The following is a 26,809-nucleotide window of genomic DNA, read 5'->3' as shown; positions in this document are numbered from 1 at the left end:
TTAGTAAAATGTGTTGACGCCTGCTAGTATTTCCAAAAAATATTCCTAATGGAAAATCAGTATTACAATTTTCAACAAGATTATGGGAAGCATGGCAATAAACGAGCACTGGCAGAGCCAACCGATCTGACATTTTTGTCGGTCTTTTGGCTTCATCAATGTGTGTCTTGTTTTGACATGGCTTTTGTAACACTTTATTGTTGTAGGAGCTGTCAGGCCCTCACCATTGTAATAAACACTGCCCAAAAAAAAAAAAAAAAAACATTTGCTCTCAAAAAGCACACATTGCCACCAGTGGCGCAACAAAGGCCTCTGAACCTACTCCAGGAAGCCCCCTCAGCACAGCAGCTGTCCTGAGTGAGTCTGGAGGGGGGGCAGGGGCTCCATGTTCTTTGTGTGTGTGTGTGTGGGGAGGAGGGGGGCTCCAGTTGCGTTATGACACTAATTGCCACAGTAGTTCCTGGCACTGAACAAAATTACTTTGTGTGCCAATATGCTCCTTGTGGAATAGCAAAATGTGACAACTCACAGTAAAGCCAGTCTATAGATAGAGAGAGAAAAAGAAGGTTAATGAAAACAAAATGTCTGTTAATGCCAGACCTAATTAGGGTCCCATTTCTTAAAGAAAGTCACACCCATGGTATATGCCTTTGAATTAGTGGCTTTCATGATTTCACAAGAACTTACAGAAGTAGACCAGGAAATCGTGCTCCTAGAAACTATTTGTGAACTGTATTTTAGCACAAGTAAATATGCATGTGTAGATTTGCTCATGAGAAAATCTATTGTGCTTTTAGAAGTTCACTTTCCCTCCAGCCATTTTTCCCCAACCCTGGAAAAACTTCTACATCTGCCATTGTCAGGTGTAAATGTCCAACCTTTCTCATTATGTGAAAAGATTAGAGAAGTCAGTATGTTGGTATATTAGGAGGCATTCCAGCCCAGGAACTATTGCTTACTCCTTCCTCCAACCCTAGTATGTAGATCTGCAGAAAGGTGGCAAAATAAGGAAACAGCCATAGCAGGAACTGGAATTGCCAGTATTCAAGCCCTATTATAGTAGCAGCACTGGCATAATCAGAGAGGCTATTATCAGAGCTCTTACATAATGAGATTGGTGCCATAATCTGTCGTCGCAATACATGGCACTAAAGGGACAAGTAGATTTTTTTTTACTGGACAAATAGATTTAAGAAGCAACCTGTCCCATGGACAAGTAGATATTTTAATAAATTACACATCCCTGAACAGCTATTTGGAAATCGGTTCTCTTAACATTCATACATTTGACCTTTAATGAGTTATCCCCAATTTAACTGTACCAGCTGTGTGTGCTTACAAGTGCAAGACTTTATCTTTGAGACTGGCACATACTACTGGCAGGATCAACCAGATAAACACACTTGCTGGAGGAGGAGTAGAACGCCCATCCTAAACTGATCTTCACGCCCATTTGGAGCCTCCATGGCTGGGGAGGCCCTTGTACCGGCAAAGACTGGGTTGAGAGGGTGATCCCACAGGCATTAGAGGACCTGCCTGCCATGGGAAGATGGAATGAAGAGGCAGGGTCAAGTTGCAGCCTGAAGAAGACATGAGGGTTGTGTCATTAGCCAACAGGGACACCCTACAGAGGAACTGTTCCAAGCTATTGCAGAAATGCACTTGGTGGAGAAAGTGTAATGGTATGACACACGGCCTGGGCCACCAGGCCACATCCAAGGCTACCAGCACCCAAACCCATCTACTCCGAACAGCCCAGTAAGGGCAAGCTGGACAAGCCTGACCTTTTCTCTGCTGGGTGGGGATGGCCACTTGAGGTGGGCTTCACCAAGAGGCACACACTCAATTTGGATGGTCCCAGGTGGGACAAAAACTCTTTGTTTAGGGATTGACTGCTTGATTACCCTCTTCTGTTTTTTTTCCAGCCAGACTGGGTATCCCCAATCGATCTGCATAGGATGTTTACTTCAAGTCTGCTCTCCAGCAAGGTTGGCTCATAGAGAGGTTCCTCAGGCAGAGGTGGTGGACTGCCACAAGCTGGGTTAGCCAGAGTCTTCACAGTGTTCATGAAGAACAAATGGATGTACAACAGACCCCAGGGACCTTGTCACTATTATTCGGGACAAAGGCATTAGTCTATCTTGTAATGTGTGCACACAGGGTGACAGAGTGTGGGCATTAAAGCAAATGGAGCCATCACTGGTAGCCCACTCAAAGCTTTTAATCTAGGAAAGCTGGGGAGCCTTCCCCAGGTCTACAGAATCCAAGTCTGGGCTCTGTGAAAATGTTTAGGCTAGGACATGGACCCAGGTTCACGATAGCTCCAAACTGGGGCCCAGTCAGGGCATTGTACCCTGGCAAAGCAGGAGAGTCTTTCCCGGGCACTCTGCATCATGACGAGCCAGCACAGGGGCCCACTGGAGCTCTGGCCTGGGGAACTAGCAAAGCTTTTCACCCCACCAAGAGCAAAGACTGTCCATCTGTTCACTTGTACGGGGCTTCTAGGACCCTTGCACCATCTGGGGACAGCAACTAGATGGTGACCCAAACTTCTGTCCTACTAATCCAGAACAAGGCTACTAGCTTTTATTGTAATATACACACACCAGATAGTAGACGGGGTTATTTTACACCTCCTGGAGTCCTGGTCACGCTTGAAGCTTCAAATGAGTCCTCATTGGCACTTCCAGGGCAGCTCGGAATTCTGAACACTGAATTATGCCCGGAAGTGACTGGCTTTGTTTTTTTATTTATTTATTTGAAATACAAAACTCATCCTTCACACTGGCACATTTTGCATCACACATGCAGGCATGGTAAACGTCTTGCAGGCGTTATTTCACTCACCCCCTAATTATAATTTTGCACACTCCTGCTTATAAGCATGGTGTGCTGGGCACTTCATGAGGAACTAGTTCCTGAAATTAAGGTCCCAAGATTATATATCAAATTTTTAGATCTGTAAAATGGTCTTTCTTAAGCAGTGAACTTTTATTGCCTGAAGCTCCTTAAATATCATTAACTAGCTTGGCATGTCATTTGACAAAGCCCTTCACATTCTCATCTGAAAGGGAATACACCTTGAAAAAGAGAACCACCTCTTGACTGTCATCAGGCCCTGTTGGATGTTATCGCAACTCAGTCAAATATGAAACCAACCACGCTTAGGAAGTTAACAACAGCCACAGTAAAGTAGCCAGTAAGAAACAACCCTCATACTCAATATGGAGGAGTGTGGAAGAGGAAGAAGAGGCAACAGACTGTAAATTCTACACAAGACGAATATTCCTGTAAACATGACCTTATCTTGGTCATACATGGATTAGCAGGAGGACATTCATATTTGAAATGAGGACAGAGGCCATCTGACTCCTTAGTCAATAAGACCAATTAATTGGATTAGATACATATCCCATTGTAATCTGGTAGTGACATACACAGCCAAACTTTTGTTACTTAGAAGCGATCCATAGAATGGGTAAAAAGTCAGACCCTGATGAGTCACTATGGTGGATTGGATAGTAAGTCGAACCCTGAAGTCAGATCTTGATGATGCTCGCTCTCTACCCCTGCCAAAAACATCTGAAAACACCACTGTGTTGGAAGTCTTTATTTTAAAAGTGTACTTTGAGTGCCGTTCCCACGTCTAGTGACCGGCATTAATCATGTTGAGAATAGCCAACGAGAAGAAACTATTTAGCATGGAAAAGGTTAAGTTTCAAAGGGGGGAGCTACAATAACAGACTTATGTCTGAGACACTGCTGAGGCATGCCCTGGTTCTACAAGGGAGCCCCAATTCATCTAATGAAATTCCTGGAGTAGCATATGTTATCGAGCAATGCTCTAGGCATTCCTAACAAGCTAGAGGCCCTAAGCTGGATAATAATGAATAACATCTGCTAAAGACTTTTTGATATTTTGCTCACCTTTCCTTGAGAGTACACCAGTTCTGGTGAACAATACCTTGCAAGATAAACTAATTAAGTTAGAGAAATCTGAGGATGTAATTGGCTGTCAAGCACATCTCTCCTGATGGATCTTGCTCTCATGTTTACACAGGGACAAACATTTCAAGTTGTTTTTTGAGCAAGAAGATAAAGGTGTTCCAGTCGACTGTCCTGATGAGGACCCCATGCAAATGTATAACTCACACTCCTACATGACGGGACAAAACGTCAAAGTAATTTTAACACATGCCTGTATACAATCACCACATTGGGCAAAGAACGCTCTGGATCAGCTGACAGTACTGGCATAAGAGACTTTAATAAACTTTGTTGCAACCAGGCTTTTTGCATAATTATTGAGTTTTTTCCTTTTACCGTTTTTTATGCACTTTTATCGCATTGCATGTGCACTTTTGAACTATACACAAAGCTCTTTTTAAAAATGTATTGTATTTTACAAAAATATGTTATAAAGTGTTTTTGTTTACAATCACTCAAGAGTTTTGTGAAAAGGGCCACGTTTTCTTCAAGTTGTTTGTAAAGTTTTTAAAAAAATATATTTATTTATTTTCTTGTTCCGTATTTCGTAAATACCAAAGCAGTCGGACTCCAACCATGAACCAAACAACAAATACTTCAGGAATTGTTATTCATAGAGTACTCTCAACAGAGTGATGCAAACAACACCAACTCGCCTCCGTCAAGGAGATCTCCTACACGTAAGGTCCCCCAGCAGGTGTCAGGCTACAAAGCCCCTTCATTTCCTAATCTTTCAACCATGCACCCTCCTAGAGTGGCAGCTCACGTGTCAACTTAAATGCCCAGCCCACACAGCCTGTGGCTCTTTGCTAGGCCTCTATTGCCCTTTCCTCCATATACAAAAATGAAGACAGGAGCGGCCAGTAAATTGGGTGCGTTCTAGCTCATAAATCTGGAGGGGCAAACGCCCAGTCATTTACCACCACCAGCTGTGCTGCCCAACAGAAGACCTGAACATGGCGGCTAGGCCCAGCAGAGTAAGGGGCAATGCACACCACCAGTTCCCATCTTTCCAGAAAGCACAGATAATTCTCCTAAGATTTCTATTGAAACATTGCTCCCAATGACGCATCACATATATGCCCAGATATTGGAAAAGCTCGGTCAACAGATCCATTTTGTAACATTACAGGTTCAGAGGAACAGAGGGCTCACCCCACAGTCAGTATCAGTTGAGTGTGGTACAGTCAAACCCGAGGAGGACAAGGCCTGGTCTCTCCATGTGTGTTAGTATAGACACAGGATGCTTAGACTTTAAATGCATTTTTCATATTGTTGTCATTGGGAGAGTTCTGTTTGACTTTAGTACAAACAACTGGTCTGCAAAATATAAACTTGGATCAGTAACTTTGAAGAGCCTTTTGGAGGGGGTGTATTCAATGTGAATGAAATCTGTGATTTTAACGGTCAAAAGGAACAACTATTTTGCGTTCCAATGGAAGAGGAATATGAGTGGTTGAGTATAGTTTACAGATGTAGGTCCTGAGTACATTTAGTAGGGACTGGAGTTGCCATATGAAATTCTGCTCTACACTGTTATCAGTGTACTAGTTTGTCTGCCCCCAGAAGCGGGGACACAGGATCATTAAATACATCTAGTAAACTCATTTTGGGGAAAACACTGCACTGCAGCCTGGAGGGTTTTCCCAGCCCCCACCAATGCTCAGTCGGAGAATAGAGAGATTATATAATACTTCCCCTTCCAGGTGACATTCTCTCTAGCTCTACCTGAACTGCAATATCGTCTCACTTCCTCATCTCCACAGAGGTCCTGTGGACATTTACACATGCTCAGAGCAGATGATAAATATCTATATTAAACTCCTTGGAATTGGGAATACTGTGTTGACATTCAGCTGGTAACTCCGTGTCCACACAGTTATTGCCCATTCCAAGGCAACTTGTAATTGAATAGATTCATATTGCAGATTCCCACCAATATCAGAAATTCTGCCTGACCGGTATTTGTGCACCGAATGCCTCCAAACTGACAAATGGGGGCTTAAAGTTTTCTACGGGCAAGCAATGTTCATTTCAAGAAGGATGTTCTCTCTAGACCCTTTATAGTAAGAGTTAGAAGCAGTAATATAAATTACATGTTTAGCAATTGCAGAGCATGGAAATATGTCATACATTTTGAAGTATTTCCTCACTGACAGGGTGATTGTGAGCGTCCAAGAATTGCTTTCCAGCAGTTAGGGGTCGCAGATACTACCCATGTAATCCCAAGTGTCCTATTGATTGTATAAAGTAATTAGAGGGTGACCCAATCGGAGGCCCTTCATTAGAGAACTATTCTCCTACTCCTTCAGCATTTTGAATTTGAAGATATGCTTTTCTGATGGATTGATAGCCCTTGTAATTCTGCTTGGGACACAAACAAAGTATCAAGCTTATGATCAACATCATTAACAATGGGTGCAGAGCTAATTAGGACTATCTCTCTTGGCTAGTGCCAAATTTCCTTGTCTCAAAAGCAGATGTCACTTGACAAAACAATTGTTTGTTCAAAGCTCTTTGAGCCAGGAACGATAATTTTACAAGCTGTGTGGTGAGGGTAATATAAATTAGCAAATAAAAAGTAAAGAAAAAAAATGATTGAGGTATTTGGATCGCTCTCTTTACAATCCGCTCCTTCAAACTGCAATAGTTGTGATGTAAATATCATTGTGCTATATTTTGATCCACATTTGGTTCAGTCACTGAACACAATTGTTCAAAATCAAATCTCTAATACAATCCTCTATGCATGAGTCACAACTGCTTTCCGGCCATTTTGAACTGGGGAGTGGGTCAAGCTACTAAGTCTCCAAAAATGGGCAAGGCAGTGGGCTTCCCTACAGCTTCTACTGACTTACATCATAGCAAAAACGTAATTTGTTCGTTTTTTTTTTTTTTTTTTGTTTTTTTTAAACTGGCCAATGTAACAGCTGAGAGGGGAAAATAATTCCAATTTACGAGAAAAGCTCAAAATCAAGTGTAGTATAACACTTTCTCTGAACGACTCCCAATGCAAAATATGTTAGATTGTCATTTAATGATTTAACCTTTAGATTGTGTGGCATTTACTGAATGACGCCCAAGCAAGGTTTCATATTGGGATAAACATGACTGACCAAGTCATGCAACTGTTTAACATTTTTGTGACCGTTGCTAAGTTCTGATAGAGCATGATCTATCTTATGTTTACTGACCAAAAGTCTGCTTTTAAAAGGCAGACAGAAATGTAGCAGCACAAGTCACTGATCCCACCTTGCTGAAGCTTTTGTTCTCACTGTATGTGGTATTGTGTGACCAGGTAAAATATGGAAGGAATGTAGAGCAGACAAAGCTATTCAACAATGACATGGCAGTCAGGTTGGCTTGTGTCCTGGCTTTGACTTTATTACACCAACTCAACAATAACATCAAAGCTCACTGTACAGCATGTTACGCATAATATCAATTGTTTACCACTCCAATATTGATTTATTTTCAAATGATGTCAAATGATAAAGTTGCTGAGCTGATTACTTTAGAAGTTGCTTTTAGGAGAGATTAAACTGCAAGGTCCATAAACAGAAATGTTTATGAACATTGCACTGGAGCTAGTCTTAGGGCACAGCTAGGGAGGAATGCAGTGGGGTAAGACAGGAATCCTAAAGGGTAACAGCAATAGGGTTGGTGCTGTAAGGTGTTGAGCTTTCGGGGACCATTTACTAACTAGTGTTGGGGAGAAAGGAATGATTTTTTAAAATATTTTATTTGCATTTGTGATGTGCAAAACATTGAAACAGTGGACCAAAAACACTGAAACAATAGGCATACAAGACAGGACACTCCGCAAGGATTACATCTACAGTGGTGTTGCAGTGGGCACAGAGGGAGGAGAATACTGTTCACAATTGGACTTTCCCCTCTTCTCATACAGGCCTCATGTCTAGTTACTCCAAGATAGGACTTGGGTATGTGCCTCCTTCCATGTCCATCCCTGGGCTGTTGCTTCTGGCTTTGTCTATCCCTCAGCTCGGTGCACGCTCCCGAGTACACCAGGGATCCCATACTCCAGCAAATTTCGAGACAGCTTCAAGACAAGTAAACCATCTCCTCTGCAGTCATGCACCATTCCATTTTAGTTTCCCAGAGGGTTAGGTTAAGAACCAACAAATTCAACCCAGTGTCAGAATATGTCACGTCTCGCCACTGCCAGTGAGACATTACACAGGAGCGTGTACTTGTTTAAGGTTTGTTCTTCTTAAATTCCCACAGCCACCAACTGTGGGGTGAGGACCAGATCCCCCCCATTGCAGAGAAAAATGTGCATGTGACCACCAGCCAGTATCGCTGTATTCTGCGGCAGTGCCTGAGGGTGAGTAGTAGCGTCCTTTTCTGCTGCTTGCAGCAACACAGGCAGAGCTTTTTATCTATCCACCCCATGCAGTAGATTTTTGTCATTGTACAGTAGGACCTGTGAAAGATCTTTAGCTGGACCAGACAGAAGCTTGCCCATATGACCCCCACTGTAGGGTATCAGCATGCCTCGCCCATACATCTGAGTCCCAAGGTCCCATCCCCCACTTTTCCCTCAGATTGGTCAGCGGGGAAGGCTGTGTGACAGCACGGTGTTGTAGATCTGAGATATGGTGTGTTTCATCAGGGGCTGCCCCTAGACTTTATATCATAGTATAGAGTCTACCGCTGTGCCCTGCAGTAAATCTGCATAGCTACATAGGATATTGCAGATACTTACCTCCCTGAGAGGTCATAGAACGTCTGTATATCAGGGAATTTTAATAGTCACTCATCCATATGTCTCCCAGCTTAGAAATGCTGAGGAGGTCCCATTTTCGGTGGCATGCCACGTTTTGAGGTTTCTAAGAATGTCAGTCTCCCACAAAGGGTCTCCAGGGTCCCTCTCTCTCTCTCTCCAGCCTGGCTGTCTCTTTGGCATTATCCTAATGAGGACCACAATGGCCATCAGACGGAGTGTCGTCAAGTGGTTTCTACTGTACAGTAGCCATTCATATCCCTCAAGTAATTTGCCCTACTATTATTCAGGAGTGACAGTTCCCACTGCAGGACAAAGGTCCAGTCATTAACGACCAGTCCTGGGACGCCCAGCAATAGTGGGGGAGATTCAGAAGCACCATCCCCTATCCTTGGGTTTACTGTTCAGTGTGGACAAGGCTATCCTCGCAGCCCCCTCATCCCACAGCACTAATCTTGCTACTCTGTCCATTGACTGATAGAAGTGTTCGGAAATTTTGAAGAGATAGTTCTGCAGGAGATACAAAAAGTTGGGCAGGTATATCAGTTTATAGAGGGCTGCCCAATGGCCAATAAAGACAGGGATAGACCCCTCTAGTGGTCCACATTCCTCTGGCATTCCTCCAGTATTCTATCTAGGTTGAGGCTGTAAAACAGTGCTAGATTGGCCATCACGGACACCCGCAGGTAGGTAAACCTGGTCATTTCCCACATCAGTGGGCATTCCCAGTCGGGTACAGACCTCTACTTCGTCAAGGTGTGCAAGATCTACTTATGCCAGTTAATATGTACTCCAGACTATTTGGTGAACCACCCCGAGATTTCAGGAAATCTTGGGATGGAGCACTCTGATTGGCCAGATGCAATACAACATTGTCCATATACAGGCTGGATTCCCACCTCAGACTCCCGATGAGGGTGTCACATCTCACCCAGGCCACTTGTGGCTCTAGTACCACTGCAAACAGCACAGGGCCCAGCGGACATCCCTGCCTTTTCAACATCAAGGGCCATCAACACTGCTGGTTCTCACATGAGGAATCTGCAGGCTAGGCAACAAATAGCTGTAGAAGAATATGCCTGGTTGCCTTGTATGGCACAAAGCATGTTTGGTCTCGCGCTAGTAGGGTACCCACTATCTGACCTAGGCAGTTGGTCAAGACTGTCACCAAAACCTTTGTCTTGACATTGAGTGAGATCAGCCTGCATGAGGCACAAACCTTCAGCTGTTCCCCTCCGTCTTGTGCATGACTATGTTGTTTGCCTGCCGATGGTGCCTAGGAAGGATTCCTTCAGGTGTGTTGTCGTGAAACAACATTATTAGGGTTCCCAGAATGTGGCTTTTCATAAGTTTGAAAAACTTAGAGGGAGAACCCAGTCGGGCCCAGGGATTTCCTGCTCCCCAGCTGCAAAGGGTCTCTGAGATCTCACTTCTCTCAGGCCTCTATCTAGCATGGCCCTGGTGTCTTCCCCTGGTTACCGTTTTCAATAAAGCCATCCAAGAGGGTGCCATGCAAATCGAACGTACTCACAAGATTGCAGGGTACGAAATTCCACCCAAACCTGAATTTCACAGCAATGCTCCTGAGATCACACAATATTGGTATCTAAATCTTCCCCAGTCATTCATGGATATTCTATGGGAGGCTAAGTGACCCTTGACTAGGACCTGCCATTCCTTTAAATGGAAGAAAATGTGCTTATATTGTCAGCAGAAAGAGTACAACCCAAACTCTCTCACACCAAAAGGGGGTGATTCTGTCATACCAGTCACATTTGGCCTAATAAAAGTTGCAGTTTTAGTCCATAAATTATCAACTTGCTGTTTTAACTGCTTACAGGAAGGGTCCTAATGAACTATCCCTACTTAAAGTTCTATTATTAAAGATCATTTGGAATGCCTGAAGAAACTACTCTTCCTTAAGAGCTCAATTAGGAACTCTCAAAATTAATAGGCCCACTTCTTGACCAATTCAAAGCTTCACTGCAGCATCGCTCTTGGAAGATTGTTTTTCTAGTGACTATCACTTGAGCTTGTAGGGTTTATGAGATTCAAGCCCTTTCATCGTTTTAACCTTATTCTTTGTTTCATGCAAAAGGGAGAGTAATAAAAAGCTATCCTTCTTTCCCTCCTAAGGTTTATCAAGCATTTCATACTAACCAGATCATTATTCTCTCAGTTTCTACAACAATCTGTCTACACCAACAGAGACTTCATTACGTTCTGTGGATGTCAGAGGAGTTCTTAGTTTTTATGTTGATAAGACTAAGATGTTATGTAGATATAAGAGTCTATTCTTTTTGGATCATAGTCTTGTTGGCCCTATGTCATCAATTGGCTATTAAACCCCTGCAAAGGAGTCTCAGATTTAGACTATATAGAAAGCACCCATCCCAACCTGGCTAAGAAACATCCTTCTTAAGACATTTGCTGGGTGGCCACTTGGAAATCAGTCCACATTGCCATGAGAGACATTGTGTCTTGATTCGGAAATATAAGCAGACTAGTGTTGGTCAACCTACTCTAAGGGACCTTTTTGTTTAACCCGGTTTCAAATTAATTCAGTTTTTCATTTTAGATACAGTTTTTAATCCTAAAGCCGAAGAGCTGCAATGGTTATGGTGCTTTAAGCTTGCTATTTTAGTCTATTGTTTATGATTAATGCAGATCTATGATTGAGAAGCAATATTTACTAACTTTGCAGATCGGGTTCTGTATTTTCGGATTCTACAGTGAAGCCATGAATAGCCATTTCCCCCCCCCCCCGTTGACTTTTTTTACTCCGCCATCCAGTATAAAAATATCAGAAATGTTATCCTAGCTTCCATTATTTGGCTCTGAGGCGACTGCCAGTACAAGGCATCAGGGGCAGTGGAAGATCCTGGCACTTTCCAGGCACTCTCTTCTAATGTACAGCTATCAGGCTGCACTTTTCCTTTTGCTTAGGCATATAGGCAGCAGTTGATGTATGGGTGCTGTAATGTAGTTTTGAGATTTTTTGGGTGCAAAAATCCTAAAATTTTAAAACAATCTTGCCTACGACAGGCATTTGGAGGATTCTCCGAAACAACTGGACATGTTGCACTCTTCACCCTCTTATTTATTTTTTAGATATGAACATACATCTTGATACTCTTATTTTATATCTGGAAGCAAATTATAATTATTGTAATGTTTAGGACCACAGATGAAGATCCCATTATGCAGGAAATCACATTGAGTGTGTGGACGAGTGGAGGGAGCCTGCACTGGCTCCAGTTCTGAGGCTCAACACTTGGCTATCTTTAGGACACTTTTAGTGATGTGGTGAGAACCCTAGGTTATCACACCGTGCTTATTACTAAACAAAGTAAGCATGATTGAGTTATGGTATAGCAAAGAAGGGACTAGGCTTAGCTCCAAGGCTGCATATAATGTGGTCTGTTGGGAATAGGAGGAAGAACAGTGGACATTGAGGACTATGGCTAGTGTCAAAGCCTCCACCTATCTGCAGTGCAAATACTCACCAGGCGGGAAACTGCATTTTTAATGATGGAGATTGTTGTGGAGATTTTGTGTATACTAGTTTAGAGTGGAAGGATCAATCATGTCCAACTGTACTCCTTTAGTGCATAGGCTTTATTTCTAGACAGAACTGCATTCTGTACTTAACTGATATTTTAGTCATATTGTATTACAAGGTACCTTATTAATCAGATACTTTGCACATGTTCTTTCACTGTGTTTTAACTAACTGTATTGTACTGTATTTGTGTATTTTGTAATTACTTTATCCATGACGTTTTATATTTTGTTGAAATGCTTTGCTAGATTAAGGCTATGCACCAAAAATATACATCACTGACCGATCAAGGCTGGATGAACAAGATTCCAAGCTGTCCTACTTTAACTTTAGCACTGGTTTTGGGCATGTGTCCTAAAGAGGACAAAGGGATGCTAGCGAGTGCTGAAACAAATACTAGTCTAATGTAACAAATGATAATAAAGCATAATAGTTCCCACATGTGCAATGCAGCAATGCAATAACATGGATGCACCAAATGCATATTGCATGTTTTAGAGTATTTATCCTGTCAGGTTTACAGAGGTATTCTCCAAGTCACACAGATCAACAATATAAGAAGCACACCAGATCATCTGCTGTAATGGCAGTATTCAAATTTGAAAACATGGAGCACCTTAACAATTCTATAGGTTTAAAAAGAATCAGACAATAAAACCACGAATGCAATTCAAAATCAGTTTAGCAGCTGCCGTCCTATCCCCAACTTTGCAGACACCCCACCCTACAACTGACTTAAAGGTGCCCAGCCTATTGGATAAAATAGTAAAATCAGAAAGAGCCATTTAAATAGAAGACACATGTTCCCAGGCTCCTTCCATGAAAGATAGGTATAAAATTGATGAGCTACTCACTTGGTCCTTATCCCGCATCCTGTTTCGTTGTCTGCCATTTCCAAATGGCATATTGCCACAAAATCTTCCTACTCCCTGCATTTCCATCCTTCCATAATCAGGACCAATGGCTTGGGAGAACAGCGATGGAAGCCTATTTGGACTGCGCCCATGTGCACCTATGCCCCGTCCACCCATGAAGTTCAGCTCATTCCAGCGGGCTGACAGTCGCTCTGAACTTGAAGATGGCATGAAGTGTTCATTGCGGTTGAAAGCATTTCCACGACTGCGGGGTCGCATCTGGCCTCTTCCTCTGCTGGCATTGAAGTGGTCACGCCCTCTGCTGAAGGACTGATCCCGGAGGTTCCCAGAGGTGTCTATGTGGCTGCCGAAGGAACTGTTATGACCAGCTCCAGAATCAGGGTAATTAAAGCCAGGACTGAACATATCGCAGTTATTCATGGGACGCCCTACATCGTAGGATTCAAAAGCATCAAACCTGAAAGAGCTGAATAGTAAGCAAAGAATCCAATCATTAGTATCATTCCTTTACTTCTACAGTTAATCAAAATCACTACAACAGAACATCAGATAAACCAATCCTGACACAAATATTAAGCCTCAAGCCTGGCCCTACCAACAGAAACTGTAAAAAGGTAGGCTAAAGGTCAGGTTCAATACAATAACTGATGTATTAGAATATTTAATCCATAAAAACGGCATACATGTCTGTAGCAAAATATCAATAATTAAAATGTTGATGGGGAGTGGCTTGGGGCTTCAAGATCGCGGTCGAACTCCTAGAGTGCTCCGGATCCCTTGGTCATCCACCAACTAAAGTTAAAGCTCCCAGCAGGGCAACCTGGCGGATTACAGCTCCTGTCTCAGCTACTGCAGTTACTGAGCTGCGCACCTCTGTGCTTTGCCTCTGGTGGCCTGAAACTGTCGACTGGTTTGAGCTGCCTGATCCCAAGATGGTGGCAAGAGGTGCCCACTGGAGGGGCATTGAGATGCACTGTGGGCCTGGGTGCACATTAACGCTGGTGCCCTCCTGAACCTACAAGGCTTGTGGCCTTAAGCACCCCGGAAGGGTGAACATGGGACCTGTGAGAAGGAGCACCCACTCTCCTCCCCCCCCCCCCCCCCAAACCAATTGGAATGGAGCCCCCACCCAGGGCAAGAAGTAGGTCTTTGTGGCCTGGTGGCGGGGGGAAAATAAGCAGCAGGAGCAGTGTGTCGACCGGCTCACAGCTCGGGCTCACAGCTTTCCCCGTCCCGATCTAGACTCTTACACAATGCCTGTCTGCCAGTGCTGAGGCAACAGTGAGGTCTGTTTACAGCAGCAGAGGGTCCTCGCTGAAACCACCACTGACAATAAAAGTGCCCCTGGGCAGGACACATCTTGTCCACCCTCCTTTTTTCTTCTGATGTGGCGGGACTGTGAGCCCTGTGAGGACTGGTGGGGAGGTGCGGGCTGAGAATATCAATTTGGTTTTATGCATCAACCCGTTTACCCTTCTGGAGTGAGCCCCACTAATGAACAATGCACTGCTGGCCTCTAGGCGCACCACAACTGAACCCCCTCAGGCTAACTGTTAGATCAGTAAGCTCTTGGCTTGGTTTCCCATGTCTTATTGCTTATGACCTTCTGTTTTTGATCCTGTGCTAAATTTCGTCTTGCTGGCTTTTTGAGCACTTTATCACTGCAGACCACTGCTAAAGTGCAAGTACTCGCTGTATAAATGGTATTGGTGATGGCTAAATCCATGATTGGCATATCTGATTTACCTGTAAGTCCATAGTATAGTTCACCATGTGTGGCCAGGGCCTGCAAATCAAATGCTACTAGTGGGCCTGCAGCACTGATTGTGCTATTCACATGAGTAGCCCTGTAAACATGTCTCAGACTTGCCACTGTTTTAAACTTCCATTTCGACCTGGCAAGGCAAGTGCATCCACTTGCTAGGCCGATCCCTTTCCTTTTACCACATGTAAGTCACTCCTAAGGTAGGCCCAAGGCTACCCCATCGGCAGGGTGCAGTGTATTTAGAAGGTAGGGCATGTACTGGTGTGGTTTACATATCCTGAAAGGGAAATACTGCTAAATTCATTTTACACTATTGCAAGGCCTATCTGTCCCATAGGTTAACATGGGGATTGCTTTGAAATATCTTCTAAGTGTAAAGTCCCATTAAGAGCAAATGGAGCTATGGAGTTTGGGGTCTCTAAACTCACAATTTAAAAATATTTATTTTTGTGAAGTTGTTTTTTAGATTGTAAGTTTGAAAATGCCACTTTTAGAAAGTGGGCATTTTCTTGTTTAATCATTCTGCGCCTCTGACTGTCTGCTGAATACATTTCTGGGTCAGGATGACAATCGGGCTGTTTGTGTATTCACTTTAGACAGTCACACAAAGGGAGCTGAGGTGTGCCCTGCATATCCTCATAGCCCATCACCTGATGGGTCTTCCTGAGCTACAGCAGTGGGAGGGGTCGACATTTGCACCTGAATAGGGCTGTGACTGTCCTCACACAAAGTAGTCTCCAACCCCCTGGACTATGCCTTGGGTCAGGGCAGGGAAAGGTAGGGTTGTGTGCACTAGAAAGACTTCTTCTGTAGTTTGCCTACTTCAAAGACAGAAGAACAAGTTACTTACCTTCGGTAACGTTTTTTCTGGTGCATACAATAGCTACCTGTGGATTCCTCACCTTATGAATTCACCCTTGCGCCAGCATCCAACGGAAAATCTTCTTCCCAGCTCTCCACGTCGACGTCACAATTGCACAGCTCCACGCGACTCCGTCTGACGTCACCGTGCCAATAAAAGGTCCTCGCCGGCGTGTTGACATCAGTTTCACCCATTTGTTATGTGACTGAGGCGAACAGGTGGAAACCGACTCCAAAATAACTCCAATAAATACATATATACACAAAACCTTCATGATGCAATATAATCAAAACCATCATTTATATATACAGAAAAAAAAAAATATCTATATATATATACACACACACACACACACACACACACATCTATACAACCACATATCCTAGTGCAATCAGACAGGTCAACGGGGCGGCGGGGAGGACTATGAGGAATCCACAGGTAGCTATTGAATACACCAGAAAAAACGTTACCGAACGTAAGTAGCTTGTTCTTCTGATGGATACAACTACCTGTGGTTTCCTCACCTTATGAATAGAGTCCCAAAGCAGTACCACACTCGGAGGTTGGTGCCTGCCTGATTACACCAAGAAATCCTGCAATACAGATCGTGCAAAATGACCGTCCCTCCGAACCTCAGAGTCCAAGCAATAATGCTTTGCAAAGGTGTGGAGGGATGCCCAAGTTGCTGCCTTGCAAATATCCACCACCGGAATCCCCCTTGCCAGGGCTGAAGTAGCAGACTTAGCCCTGGTAGAATGCGCTCCGATACCCTCAGGGGGAACCTTTTTCACCAACGAGTAGGAGATCTTGAAAAAAAGGATAACCCACCTGGAGATTGTTCTTTTATGGACTGCTCTGCCCTGCCTCTGTACAATATACCCCACGAACAGCTGATCTGCCAGGCTAAAGTCCTCCGTCCTTTCAATGTAAAACTAAGCGCCCTTTTAGGGTCCAAGTGGTGAAGCCTTTCTTCCTCCTTCGAGGGGTGAGGAGGAGGGTAGAAAGATGGAAGGGTAATAGTCTGCCCTATATGAAAAGGAGTGACAACTTTTGGCAGGAAAGCCGCCCTGGTTTTCAACACCACTTTATCTAGGAAAAACAAGGTAAAGGGGGTTTAACAGAAAGAGCTTGAAGCTCACTAACCCACCTAGCCGAGGTTATGGCAATAAGAAAAACTGTTTTAAGCACTAAAAACTTTAACGGGCAAGAGTGTGTGGGCTCAAATGGAGACCCCATTTAAAAGGTTAAAACAAGATTTAGGTCCCACTGAGGCACATGAAAAGGAGTGGGAGGAAACTTATTAAGTAAACCCTTAAGAAACCTAACCACAATAGGTGATTTAAATAATGAGGGCTGATCAAGGAGGCAAAGAAAGGCTGACAGAGCAGCTAAATGACCCTTAACCGTAGCCACTGCACAACCCCTCTTTGCTAAGTCCAAAGCAAATAATAAAATATCAGGAAGGTGGGCCTTCAAAGTATCAATTTGCTTTTCTCCACACCAAGTAACGAATTTTGCCCACCTGCCAGCATAAACTGACTTAGTGGAGTGTCGCCTGGCCACTACAGGGGGGGCGTGGCCGAGCCGCTAAACATGGCGGACACGAGCTGAACGAGCTCCGTGCCCAGCTTATCCGGCGTCATCTGAGGGGGCAGAGGAACTGTGAGGCCCCGCGGGTGTCCGGGTTTGGACTGGCGGCTTGCCTTCCGGGTCAGATAGCGAGCGGCTCGGACCGGAGTCGTGTAGGCCGGGGCCTGCTGAGCCGAGCAGCGGTGTTGCCGCGCTGTGCGGAGTGGCGCGTGCGGCATAGACGGAGGCCGCGTGTTGGAGCGGCCCGCGGAGGTGCTGCTGCGCGGCTGCTGCTGTCCTGGTGGAGGAGGAGACGGCCCGAAGGAGGAGAGGTGAGCGGCAGGTGCAGGCTGCTGGTGGGCACCCCACCGGGGGCCGGCCCGGAACCCGGGCCGGGCCTGTGCGGCCTTCTTGGGCCTGGTGAGGACACGGTGGTCCTTGGGCGAGGCCCGCCTAAGAGCGTCGGAGGAGGGAGGACGCCTTGCGGGGCCGGCGCCTCTTTTGGAGCACGCCCGGGCTGTTGGTGGCCGTGAGGTGATCGGGGCCGTGTCGGATCCGGAGTTGATTGCTGAATTTAACCCGCGCCCGCCCTAGACTTGGCGGATCCCTCTGCGGGCTTGGAGGCAGGCGGTGGAGCCCGCGGAGCTGGAGGGGGTGTACAGACCCCAGAGGGGCAGCACCCGAGGGCTGGGCTGCTCGTGCTGCCGGGTGGTGACGATCTGGTGACCCCAGCAAGCGGGCCCGGCCTGATCCAGGATATATCCCCTCGCGCAGCTGTGGGAGTGGAGAAGCTGTGGGCCCTGCGGGGTAAGCTGCCATTTAAAGGTGCAGTGTGGAGGATCACCCTTGGTACCGGCTGAGGCGGAGACAGTTGTCGCTGGGCTTTGGGAGTGTGGTGTTGGAGGTGGACATTGGCTGCACCATTCGGCATCGGACAGCTGCGCCCTTGGTGGCAAACTCTTGCATTAGACCCTCAGTGCAAATTGGGGTCAGTTGAAGGAACATTTTAGGTGCAACCGGTGGTGAGACGGCGAGTGTCGCCCCGAGAGCGGGTGGAACCTACCCGAGACCTATAACATGGCGGGGACGGGACGCTTGCGTTCTGGTACTGGAGTTGGGAGGGCACAGGACACAACGGTGCAGGACAGCCAGAAGCTAGATGCGGTCCTTGCTGCGGTGGAGCGCATTGGAGACTCGCTGGAGCAGGCCCGCACGACATTAGAAGCCAAATAGACAAGGTGACTAGCGACCTTGTACTACTGCATGCTGATCACCGTAAGCTGGCAGACAGAACTGGTGAAATTGAGGCAAGGGTGGACGATCTGACGCCGACAACCTTCCGCTTGAAATCGGAGATGGAGGATGTGCTGGCCCGTGTAGCTGAATTGGAGCATCGAGTGGAGGATGCAGAGGGGCACTCCAGGAGGAATAATGTTCGGGTGGTTGGCCTTCCGGAGGGCACTGAAGGCCAGGACGCGGTGGCCTACTCGGAGAGATGGCTGGGGGAACTGATGCCAGTGGGCATGCTCACCCCCTTTTTTTCTGTGGAGCAAGCACACCGGATATCTACGTGGCCCAGGCCGCCGGGGAGTGGTCCTTGTCCGTTCATCATCCGCCTCCTCCATTATGCGAATAGAGATGTCATACTCCGCACTGTGCGTGCCTCACCGCCCCCCCCCCCCGGGTGGATGATGCGCAGATTTTGCTGTTCCCGGACTACACTCTAGCGGTGCAGAGATATCGGGCATCCATTCTGCCTTTGAAACGCAGACTTAGGTCTCTCGGCCTAAACTACTCCTTGCTATTTCCTGCCAAGCTGCGCATCGTGGCTGAGAACAAGTAACACTTTTTTTCCACGCCTGAGGCAGCATGGGAGTGGCTCGAGTCTACGGGCCGTGCTTCGGGCCGGACAGAGAGGCGAAAGGTGCCGGTGTTGCATAGTAAACGCAATTGGGCCAGACGTGCCCGGAAGAGAGAGGCGAAGCTGGTGCGGGATCTGCAGCACATGCACCAGACTTGGGGAAGCTCATACAGGAGAGGAGAGAGGCGATTCACTCGGCCGCGGCTATTAGTGCCTCCCCGCTGGCGTCAGAATCGGAGACTGAAATCTTGAGCTACCCAGTGACCGACCCACCACGCCTGATCGATTCTCCAAATTGGGCCTCGTTGAGGGCCCACCTGTCACACCTGCCACAGCGGATTAACTTTTTTAAAGGCTGCTGTGTTGGGAAATTATGCACCGCTGGGATTGTGCACCTGGCCTGTTGTATGTGTTTGAGTCTAGTCAGTGTGCTCGATGTTGTGATTGGATGGCCGATTTGATCGTCTAATATGGACCCCTGACCTCGGGCTCTGTACAAGTGGTTGCTGGGTATGAGCCTGTCCTCGTTTCCTGCTCATGCTTATAGCTGATGAGTGGTCTCCCCCTCTTCCGATCTTCCCCTTACTGTCCCCCTCACCATTATCTGTCATAGCCAGGCAGCGCGATTCACGTAGGGATTGTCTGCCTGTGGGATTGGCCTACCTCATACTCCTACTAGTGGAGATACACAATGAGTGGTTGTGTTGTTGCACGTTACTGTTCTTGTTGTTGGGTTTGGGCGGCGACCTGTTTAACTGCCCTGATGGTATTGGATATGTTTTGGTTATGCTGGAAGACATACACAGAGCATCCGGTCGGAGGTTAGGCCACTTTTAATGCGGGTTATGGCGCTATGCGGTGGAGCCGGGTGTCTGTGGATGGGGGCGGTGGGCTACTTATGTCATGTCTTCATACACTGCATTCACATGGAATGTGAGGGGCATACACACCCCAAGCGCCGATATGCTATTTACTCCTATCTTAGAAGGCACTCAATCCATTTGGCGTTTCTGCAGGAGACGGACCTGGTGGGCTCGGAGATCCCCCGATTGCAGCACCGTTGGAGGGGGCAACTCTATGCGACGGGTCACTCGGCGTACGCTAGGGGCACCTTGATCTGGATTCGAGCGGGAGTTCCCTTTGTGGCGGAGGAGCGGATCCTAGACCCACAGGGCAGATTTGTCCTGATCCGAGGACGGCTGGCGGGTCATGCTGTGGTGCTGGGCTCCATCTATGCTCCGACCGTAGACCAGACCTCTTTCCTGCGCGGATTATCCCAGCACTTTGTGGGCTGGAGTGAGTTCCCATGGTTGCTGGGGGGGGACTTCAATAGTGTCCTTGATGTTGATCTGGATCGTTCCTTCCCTCCGTTGCCCACGTCTCCGGTTGTGACGGCCGCGCGTGGTCTAGTGTCATGGGCCCATCATTGGCAGTTGGTTGATATTTGGAGGCAGCGCCATACCGGGGTTAGGGTTTACTCATTCTACTATGCTCCGCATTCCCTGCATGTGTGTTTAGATAGGATGTTTTGCACTCAGAATCTGGCTCCAGTGATTGTAGACACTGATTACCTGGGGCGTACGCACGCTACTTGCGAGTGAGTTGGGACTCTGCTCCTCCAGCGGTTCCCACCTGGCGGTTGAGACCGGAACTGTTGGAAGATGCTGCCTTTTGGGCGTCGCTGGGCGTTGCGATTCCGGAGTACTTTGAACACAATGAAGGCACAGCCTCGTCGGGATTGTTGGAATGGGATGCCTTTAAAGTTTTTATCCGCGGGCATTGCCTGGGGACCCAGTGTAATCTGCGCTGCTCCATTGAGGGTGACTTGATCCAAGTGGAGCGTTCTGTGCTGCGTCTGGAGGGCGAGGTGGCTGGTGGTCTGACGGAAGACCAGAGGTTGTCTGCGGCTCGCGCTGTGCCCCGGTCGTTACTTGAGCGGTTGCGCTGTTTGAATTATACCGCGCATTCCGCGAGAACCCATGCCTCGGCCGATAGGGCGGGCAAGCTTCTGGCTTGGCTGACCCGTCGTGACTGCGACAGGGGACGATTGTGAAGATTCGATCACAGGTGGGGGGGATGGTGCATACGCCCTGGGAAATACATGCAGAGTTCACGAAGCACTACGGGGTGGTATACGCTTCGGACACGCCTCCTGCGGAAGGTCTCTGTAACAACTTTCTCGCTGGTGTGGAGCTTCCATGTTTAGAGGAGGAGCAAGTGGAAGCGCTTGAGGTGCCTCTTGATCTTGAGGAAATAAAGTCCAGTATTGGTGAGCTTGCATCCGGTAAAACCCCGGGCCCGGATGGTTTGCCTGTTGACTTTTAAAAGGTCTTTGCAGCTCAGCTGGCGCCCCGGTTGCTTCACATGTATGAAGAGGCTATCCAGAGGGGCTGCTTGTCAGCCTCTCAGAGGGAAGCATTGCTGGTGTCTGTTCCTAAGCCAGGGTGGGACCCAACGGAACTGGGATCCTACCAGCCCTTAGCGATGTTGAACACAGACTACAAAATTCTGGCTAAAGTGTTGGCGGTGCAACTTGCCCCGAGGGTGCCGGACCTGGTCCACCCCGACCAGAACGGGTTTGTGCCAGCCAGGGGCACCTCGCATAATATTAGACGGCTGTTTCGTGTCATTCAGTATGCGAGGCGGAACTGGCCGAGGGCGGGCGGCCACGTCCTGGATTTGGAGAAGGCTTTCGACTCTCTGGAGTGACCTTACCTGTTCAGAGTGTTGCAGCGGTTTGGTGTGGGACCCTCCTTTGCCCGGCTGGTGAAGCTGCTGTATACTCGGCCGCAGGTTCGGGTGAAGCTCGGGGCGTGATATTGGAGCCGATCAATGTGTGCAGGGGCACAAGACAGGGCTGCACTCTCTCACCGTTGCTGTTTTCACTCGCCATGGAGCCCTTGGCGGCGGCTCTGCGTGGAGAGGGGACTGACTGGGGCATCGCTCTGGGGGACGGTATGCACATAGTATCGTTGTATGCTGACGACCTTCTATTGTACTTCCGTGATATCACGCAGATCCCCCCCCACCCCCCAAAGATGGGGGTGCTGTTACAGCGCTTCGCGATGATATCCGGTCTCAAAATCAATTGGTCCAAATCGAGACTCTTCCCCTTTGATCCGGGGCTCCGGGACTCGTATTAGCTGGGAGTCCTGTTCAGTGGCAGCCATGTATGATCCGATATTTGGGTATTCGTGTTTACCATTGTGAGAAGGACCTGATTGATGGTAACCTCACAAGAGCGGTATCTTCAATTAAGTCTCAGATGTCCTTTTGGAAGACACTGCCGCTGTCGGTAGCTGGTAGAATAGCACTTTTAAAGATGGTGGTCTTGCCGCGCTTATTGTACTTTTTTTCAAACCTACCGTACTATGTCCCTCCCGGCTTCTTTAGGTCTCTAGAGTCAGAATTGCGGGACTTTATTTGGAATGGAGGCCGTTGCAGGGTTGCCCTGAAGAAGCTGTATTTGCCGCCTGAAACGGGTGGCGGTCCCTAATCTAGAGCACTACTACCTGGCCGCTCAGCTTCAGTGGGTGTCTAGGTGGCTGGCGGGCGTCCAGCTCACCGATACTGCGTCTGAGTGTGGCCCCTGGTCAGCGCAGCAGATCCAGCATTTATTTAATCCGCTTACGCGTGCGCCGGCCCCGCAACAGGTATTCCTCTGGGTGGCATACAGACGCTTTCACAGATCCCTCAAACTCACCGGGCGGGTGGTCCCGTTTGCACCAGCCTTAGCGCTGTTGGGCACGCCAAGAGGTCCCAGGATTACATCGGACTTGGAGCAGCGCGCGTGGCACGAAGTGGAGCTGTGCACATTGGGTGATCTTTATGAGGATGGCCAGCTGCTGTCGTTCGCTCGGCTTCAGGAGCTGGGGCTGCCGTCTGGGCAGTTCCTGCTATACAATTCCTTGCTGAGAGCCCTGAGATCCAAATGGGGAGATGTGTTGGTGGCTCCCCCTACGCATTTGCTGATTCAATACTTGCACGTGATGGGTCGGGGGTCGACGCTTGATCAGCTGGTTTGCAGACGCGCTGCGGGCGCATGCGGTCCTGGAGAGCGATGCGCTGCGTATGGCTTGATGGGGGCAGTTCGATTTTGGAAGCGCAGTGGAGGTTGGCCCTATCTGACCACCGTAACATACCCCGCAACTCCAGATTTCGCTTAATTCAGTTCTACATTGTCCACAGAGCTTATCTCAGTTCAGCCCGAGTGAATAAATACTTTGCTCGTCAGGATGCCGTTTGTCCCCGTTGTTGTGCTGTGGGCACGGATTTGTTATACATGTTGTGGTCTTGCCCTTCTTTGTGCTCCTACTGAAGAGTAGTGGTCGCCTGTCTGTCGGAATGCACAGCTCGGCGGGTTCCATTTACTTGGGAAGCGTGCATTCTGGGGCTGTTTCCCCAGAGGCAAGAGGCATAGAGCTGCGGGGCGATTCACGGATCTGGGACTAATTACGGCAAAGAGGCTGGTGACCCGCATGTGATAGTCGCCAGACCCCCGGAGGTTGCAGGCTTGGAGATGCTCCTTTGAGGTGTGGGCCGGGGCTGAGGGTGCGGCGCTGAAGAGGGAAGAGGTGTTGGGGCTGCATCAGTTTCCATTGTCGGCTAGCTGGGAGGAGTTGATGTCGTGATTACGGAATATGAATGGGACTCCGGAAGTGGAGAGCTTGGTCTAGCATAGACGAGTGTTCGCTAGGTGTGTGGTGCGCTGGGACGGGACGTTGTGTGTGCTCTCTGAAGGGGCCTGATGCAGCGCAGGAGTTAAGCAGTGTGTTGTTGACTGAAGTTGATGATGGGCTCTAACCCCCCGCCATTGAACCGGACTGAAGCGGAGTGGACCTCAGTCTAGGCGGGATGTGCCCACATGACAGTTCCTTGCATATATGTTTTGCAACCAGCAATTGTTATTGTTTATATTGTTTGTTTGTTTGTAACCTGTTTACAGCATTAGCTTACCAGCCAGCCACATTCATGCTATAGTGCGAATGGAGGAGACTTGGCATAGCGACTTGTCTTGTCATGTACTGCTTTTGTTCAACCCTTCGTCAATGCTGTCCATTACTTGAGGCCATCAGAGTAAGCATTTATTTCTGTATCAGTGTGGCTCTCTCGAAAATAGTATGCTGTTGGAGCTCAGTCCTTGCATGGACCAACGGTGGGACTGGAGACTGGGCAGTAGCTTGCCAAGTTACCCGCATTTTTATTTCACTGGTTGTCTCAGTCTGAATAGATATTTCTGAGCATTGTAACTACACAATACTATCTCTTTTGCGCACAAATGTTTCATGTTTGTTGTCATGTAGAACTAAAATGCAAATAAACAGATTCATGAAAAAATAAAAAAATAAAAAAATAACATCCACTACATCTGGTGGGAGAGAAAAGGAACTCAGGTTGCCCCGTTAAACCTCCAGGCATGAAGGTGCAGGCTCTGGAGGTGGGGGTGTAGAATCTGCCCCTGTGACTGCGAGAGGAGGTCTGCCCAGAGAGGGAGATGAAGCAGAGGACAGCGATAGTTGGAGAAGGTCCGTGTAACACACCCTTCTTGGCCAATCTGGGGCTATTAAAATAACCAGAGCCCGGTCTTGGCGAAGCTTCCTCAGAACCCAGGGAATCAAAGGTATGGGGGGGAAACGTGTAAAGCGATTGGTTGCACCAAGAAATCTGAAACGCATCCCCCAAAGCTCCTTTCACCGGATACTGGAGGCTGCAGAATGACATGCATTGCGCGTTCTCCGAGTGGCAAACAGATCTATCACTGGAGAACCCCACATCTGAAAGATGTGCAGGACGAGATCCGGATGGAGACGCCACTCGTGATCGGCCGAAAGATGACGACAGAGTCCACACGCACGTTGAGCACCCCGGCCAGATTTGCTATCAAGCAAATCCAATGGTCCTGAAGCCAGGACCAGAGACGCAGAGCTTCTCTGCAGAGAAGATACGACCCTACTCATCCCTGCTTGTTTATATACCACATCGCTGTAGCGTTGTCCGTCAGGACCTGAACTGACTGACCACGAAGGGACGGGAGGAAGGCCTTGAGAGCCAGACGTATCGCCCGCAATTCCAACAGATTGATATGAAAAGTCTGTTCCACTGGAGAGCAACGACCCTTGATCTCCAGGTCCCGCAGATGAGCTCCCCACACTCGGGTGGAAGCATTCGTCATGACCGTGGCCACCAGAGGTGGCAGTGAAAATGGCCTTCCTTGAGAAAGGTTGCCATCCACAGCCCACCATCGTAAATCTACTGCAGCGTCTCTAGAGATTGTTATCAACTCCTCGAGATCCCCTTTGTGTGGAAACCACTGCCTGCGGAGGCACCATTGGAGAGCCCTCATGTGCCAACGTGCATGAGTGACCAACAGAATGCAAGAAGCGAACAGACCAACCAGGCGTAAAACCGTGAGGACTGGAACAACCACTCCATTTTGAAACACTGGAATCAACGCCTGAATATCCTGGATCCGCTGAGGTGGAGGATAGGCTTGATTCAATGTTGTATCCAGTACTGCCCCTATGAACAGGAGGCGTTGAGAGGGCTTCAGGTGAGATTTGGGTACATTTATCAACAAACCCAGCCTGAACAACAACTGAGTTGTCATCTGCAAGTGACGCAACACAAACTCTGGAGACTTGAATTGATCAACCAATCGTCCAGGTAAGGGAATACCGATATCCCCTGCCTTCGGAGACTTGCTGCCATCTCCTTTGTGAAGACTCGAGGTGCTGAAGTAAGACCAAACGGAAGGACCGCAAACTGGTAGTTTTGCGACCCCACCACAAACCAGAGATACTTCCTGTGCAACTTGAGTATAGGGATATGAAAGTACACATCCTGCAAGTCGACAGACACCATCCAATCCTCTTTGTTCAACGTCAGAAGTACCTGCGCTAGAGTCAGCATCTTGAATTTCTCCTGTTTGAGGAACCAATTCAACATCCTCAGGTCTAGGATTGGTCTCAAACGACCGTCCTTCCTGGGGAATCAAGAAGTATCTTGAATAACAACCTTGACCACTTTCCTGCTCTGGAACAAACTCCACCGCACCTTTTGACAATAGGGTCTGAACCTCCTGCTGTAACACCAGCAGATGGTCTTCTGAACAAAACGAGGGACGGGGAGGGATGGGAGGAGGAAACTCCTGAAGAACGAGTTACTTACCTTCGGTAACGACTTTTCTGGTGGATACATTAGCTACCTGTGGATTCCTCACCTAATGAATACTCCCATGGCGCCAGCATTCGACGGAAATCTTCTTACTAGTCTCTGCACGTCGACGAGGACGTCACTCTAGCCCACGCGACGCCGTCTGACGTCATACAGGCAATAAGAGGTCCTCGACGACGTGCGGACGTCAGTACCAATCATTTTTTACGTGCATGAGAACAACCAGGCAATGCAATGAAAGAGCAAGGCAACATCCCTTTATATTGTAAAAACACACAACAGTGTATGAATAACTGTAAATCTTTTTATATAATTATATATATAAAAATGTTCTCTTTTAAAATATATACACACACCAAGTATATACACAAAGATATATACATATATACATATATATAAATATATTAT

The 26,809-nt window shown here is 47.5% G+C and overlaps 1 protein-coding gene across 5 annotated transcripts in view; it reads right to left on the bottom strand.

Moving 5' to 3' along the window:
- AKAP8 (A-kinase anchoring protein 8) overlaps positions 1-26,809 on the bottom strand; it is an 816,848-nt gene that overhangs the window by 535,495 nt on the left and 254,544 nt on the right. For all 5 annotated transcript variants that reach the window (XM_069231685.1, XM_069231682.1, XM_069231683.1 and 2 more), the window contains one exon: positions 13,151-13,637. In XM_069231685.1, the coding sequence (XP_069087786.1) occupies positions 13,151-13,637 (487 nt within the window). The remainder of the gene's footprint in view (positions 1-13,150; positions 13,638-26,809) is intronic.

This window comes from Pleurodeles waltl, chromosome 4_2, assembly GCF_031143425.1.
Source record: "Pleurodeles waltl isolate 20211129_DDA chromosome 4_2, aPleWal1.hap1.20221129, whole genome shotgun sequence".
NCBI classification, from domain to species: domain Eukaryota; kingdom Metazoa; phylum Chordata; class Amphibia; order Caudata; family Salamandridae; genus Pleurodeles; species Pleurodeles waltl.
This window is presented reverse-complemented; position numbering and strand designations above follow the sequence as displayed.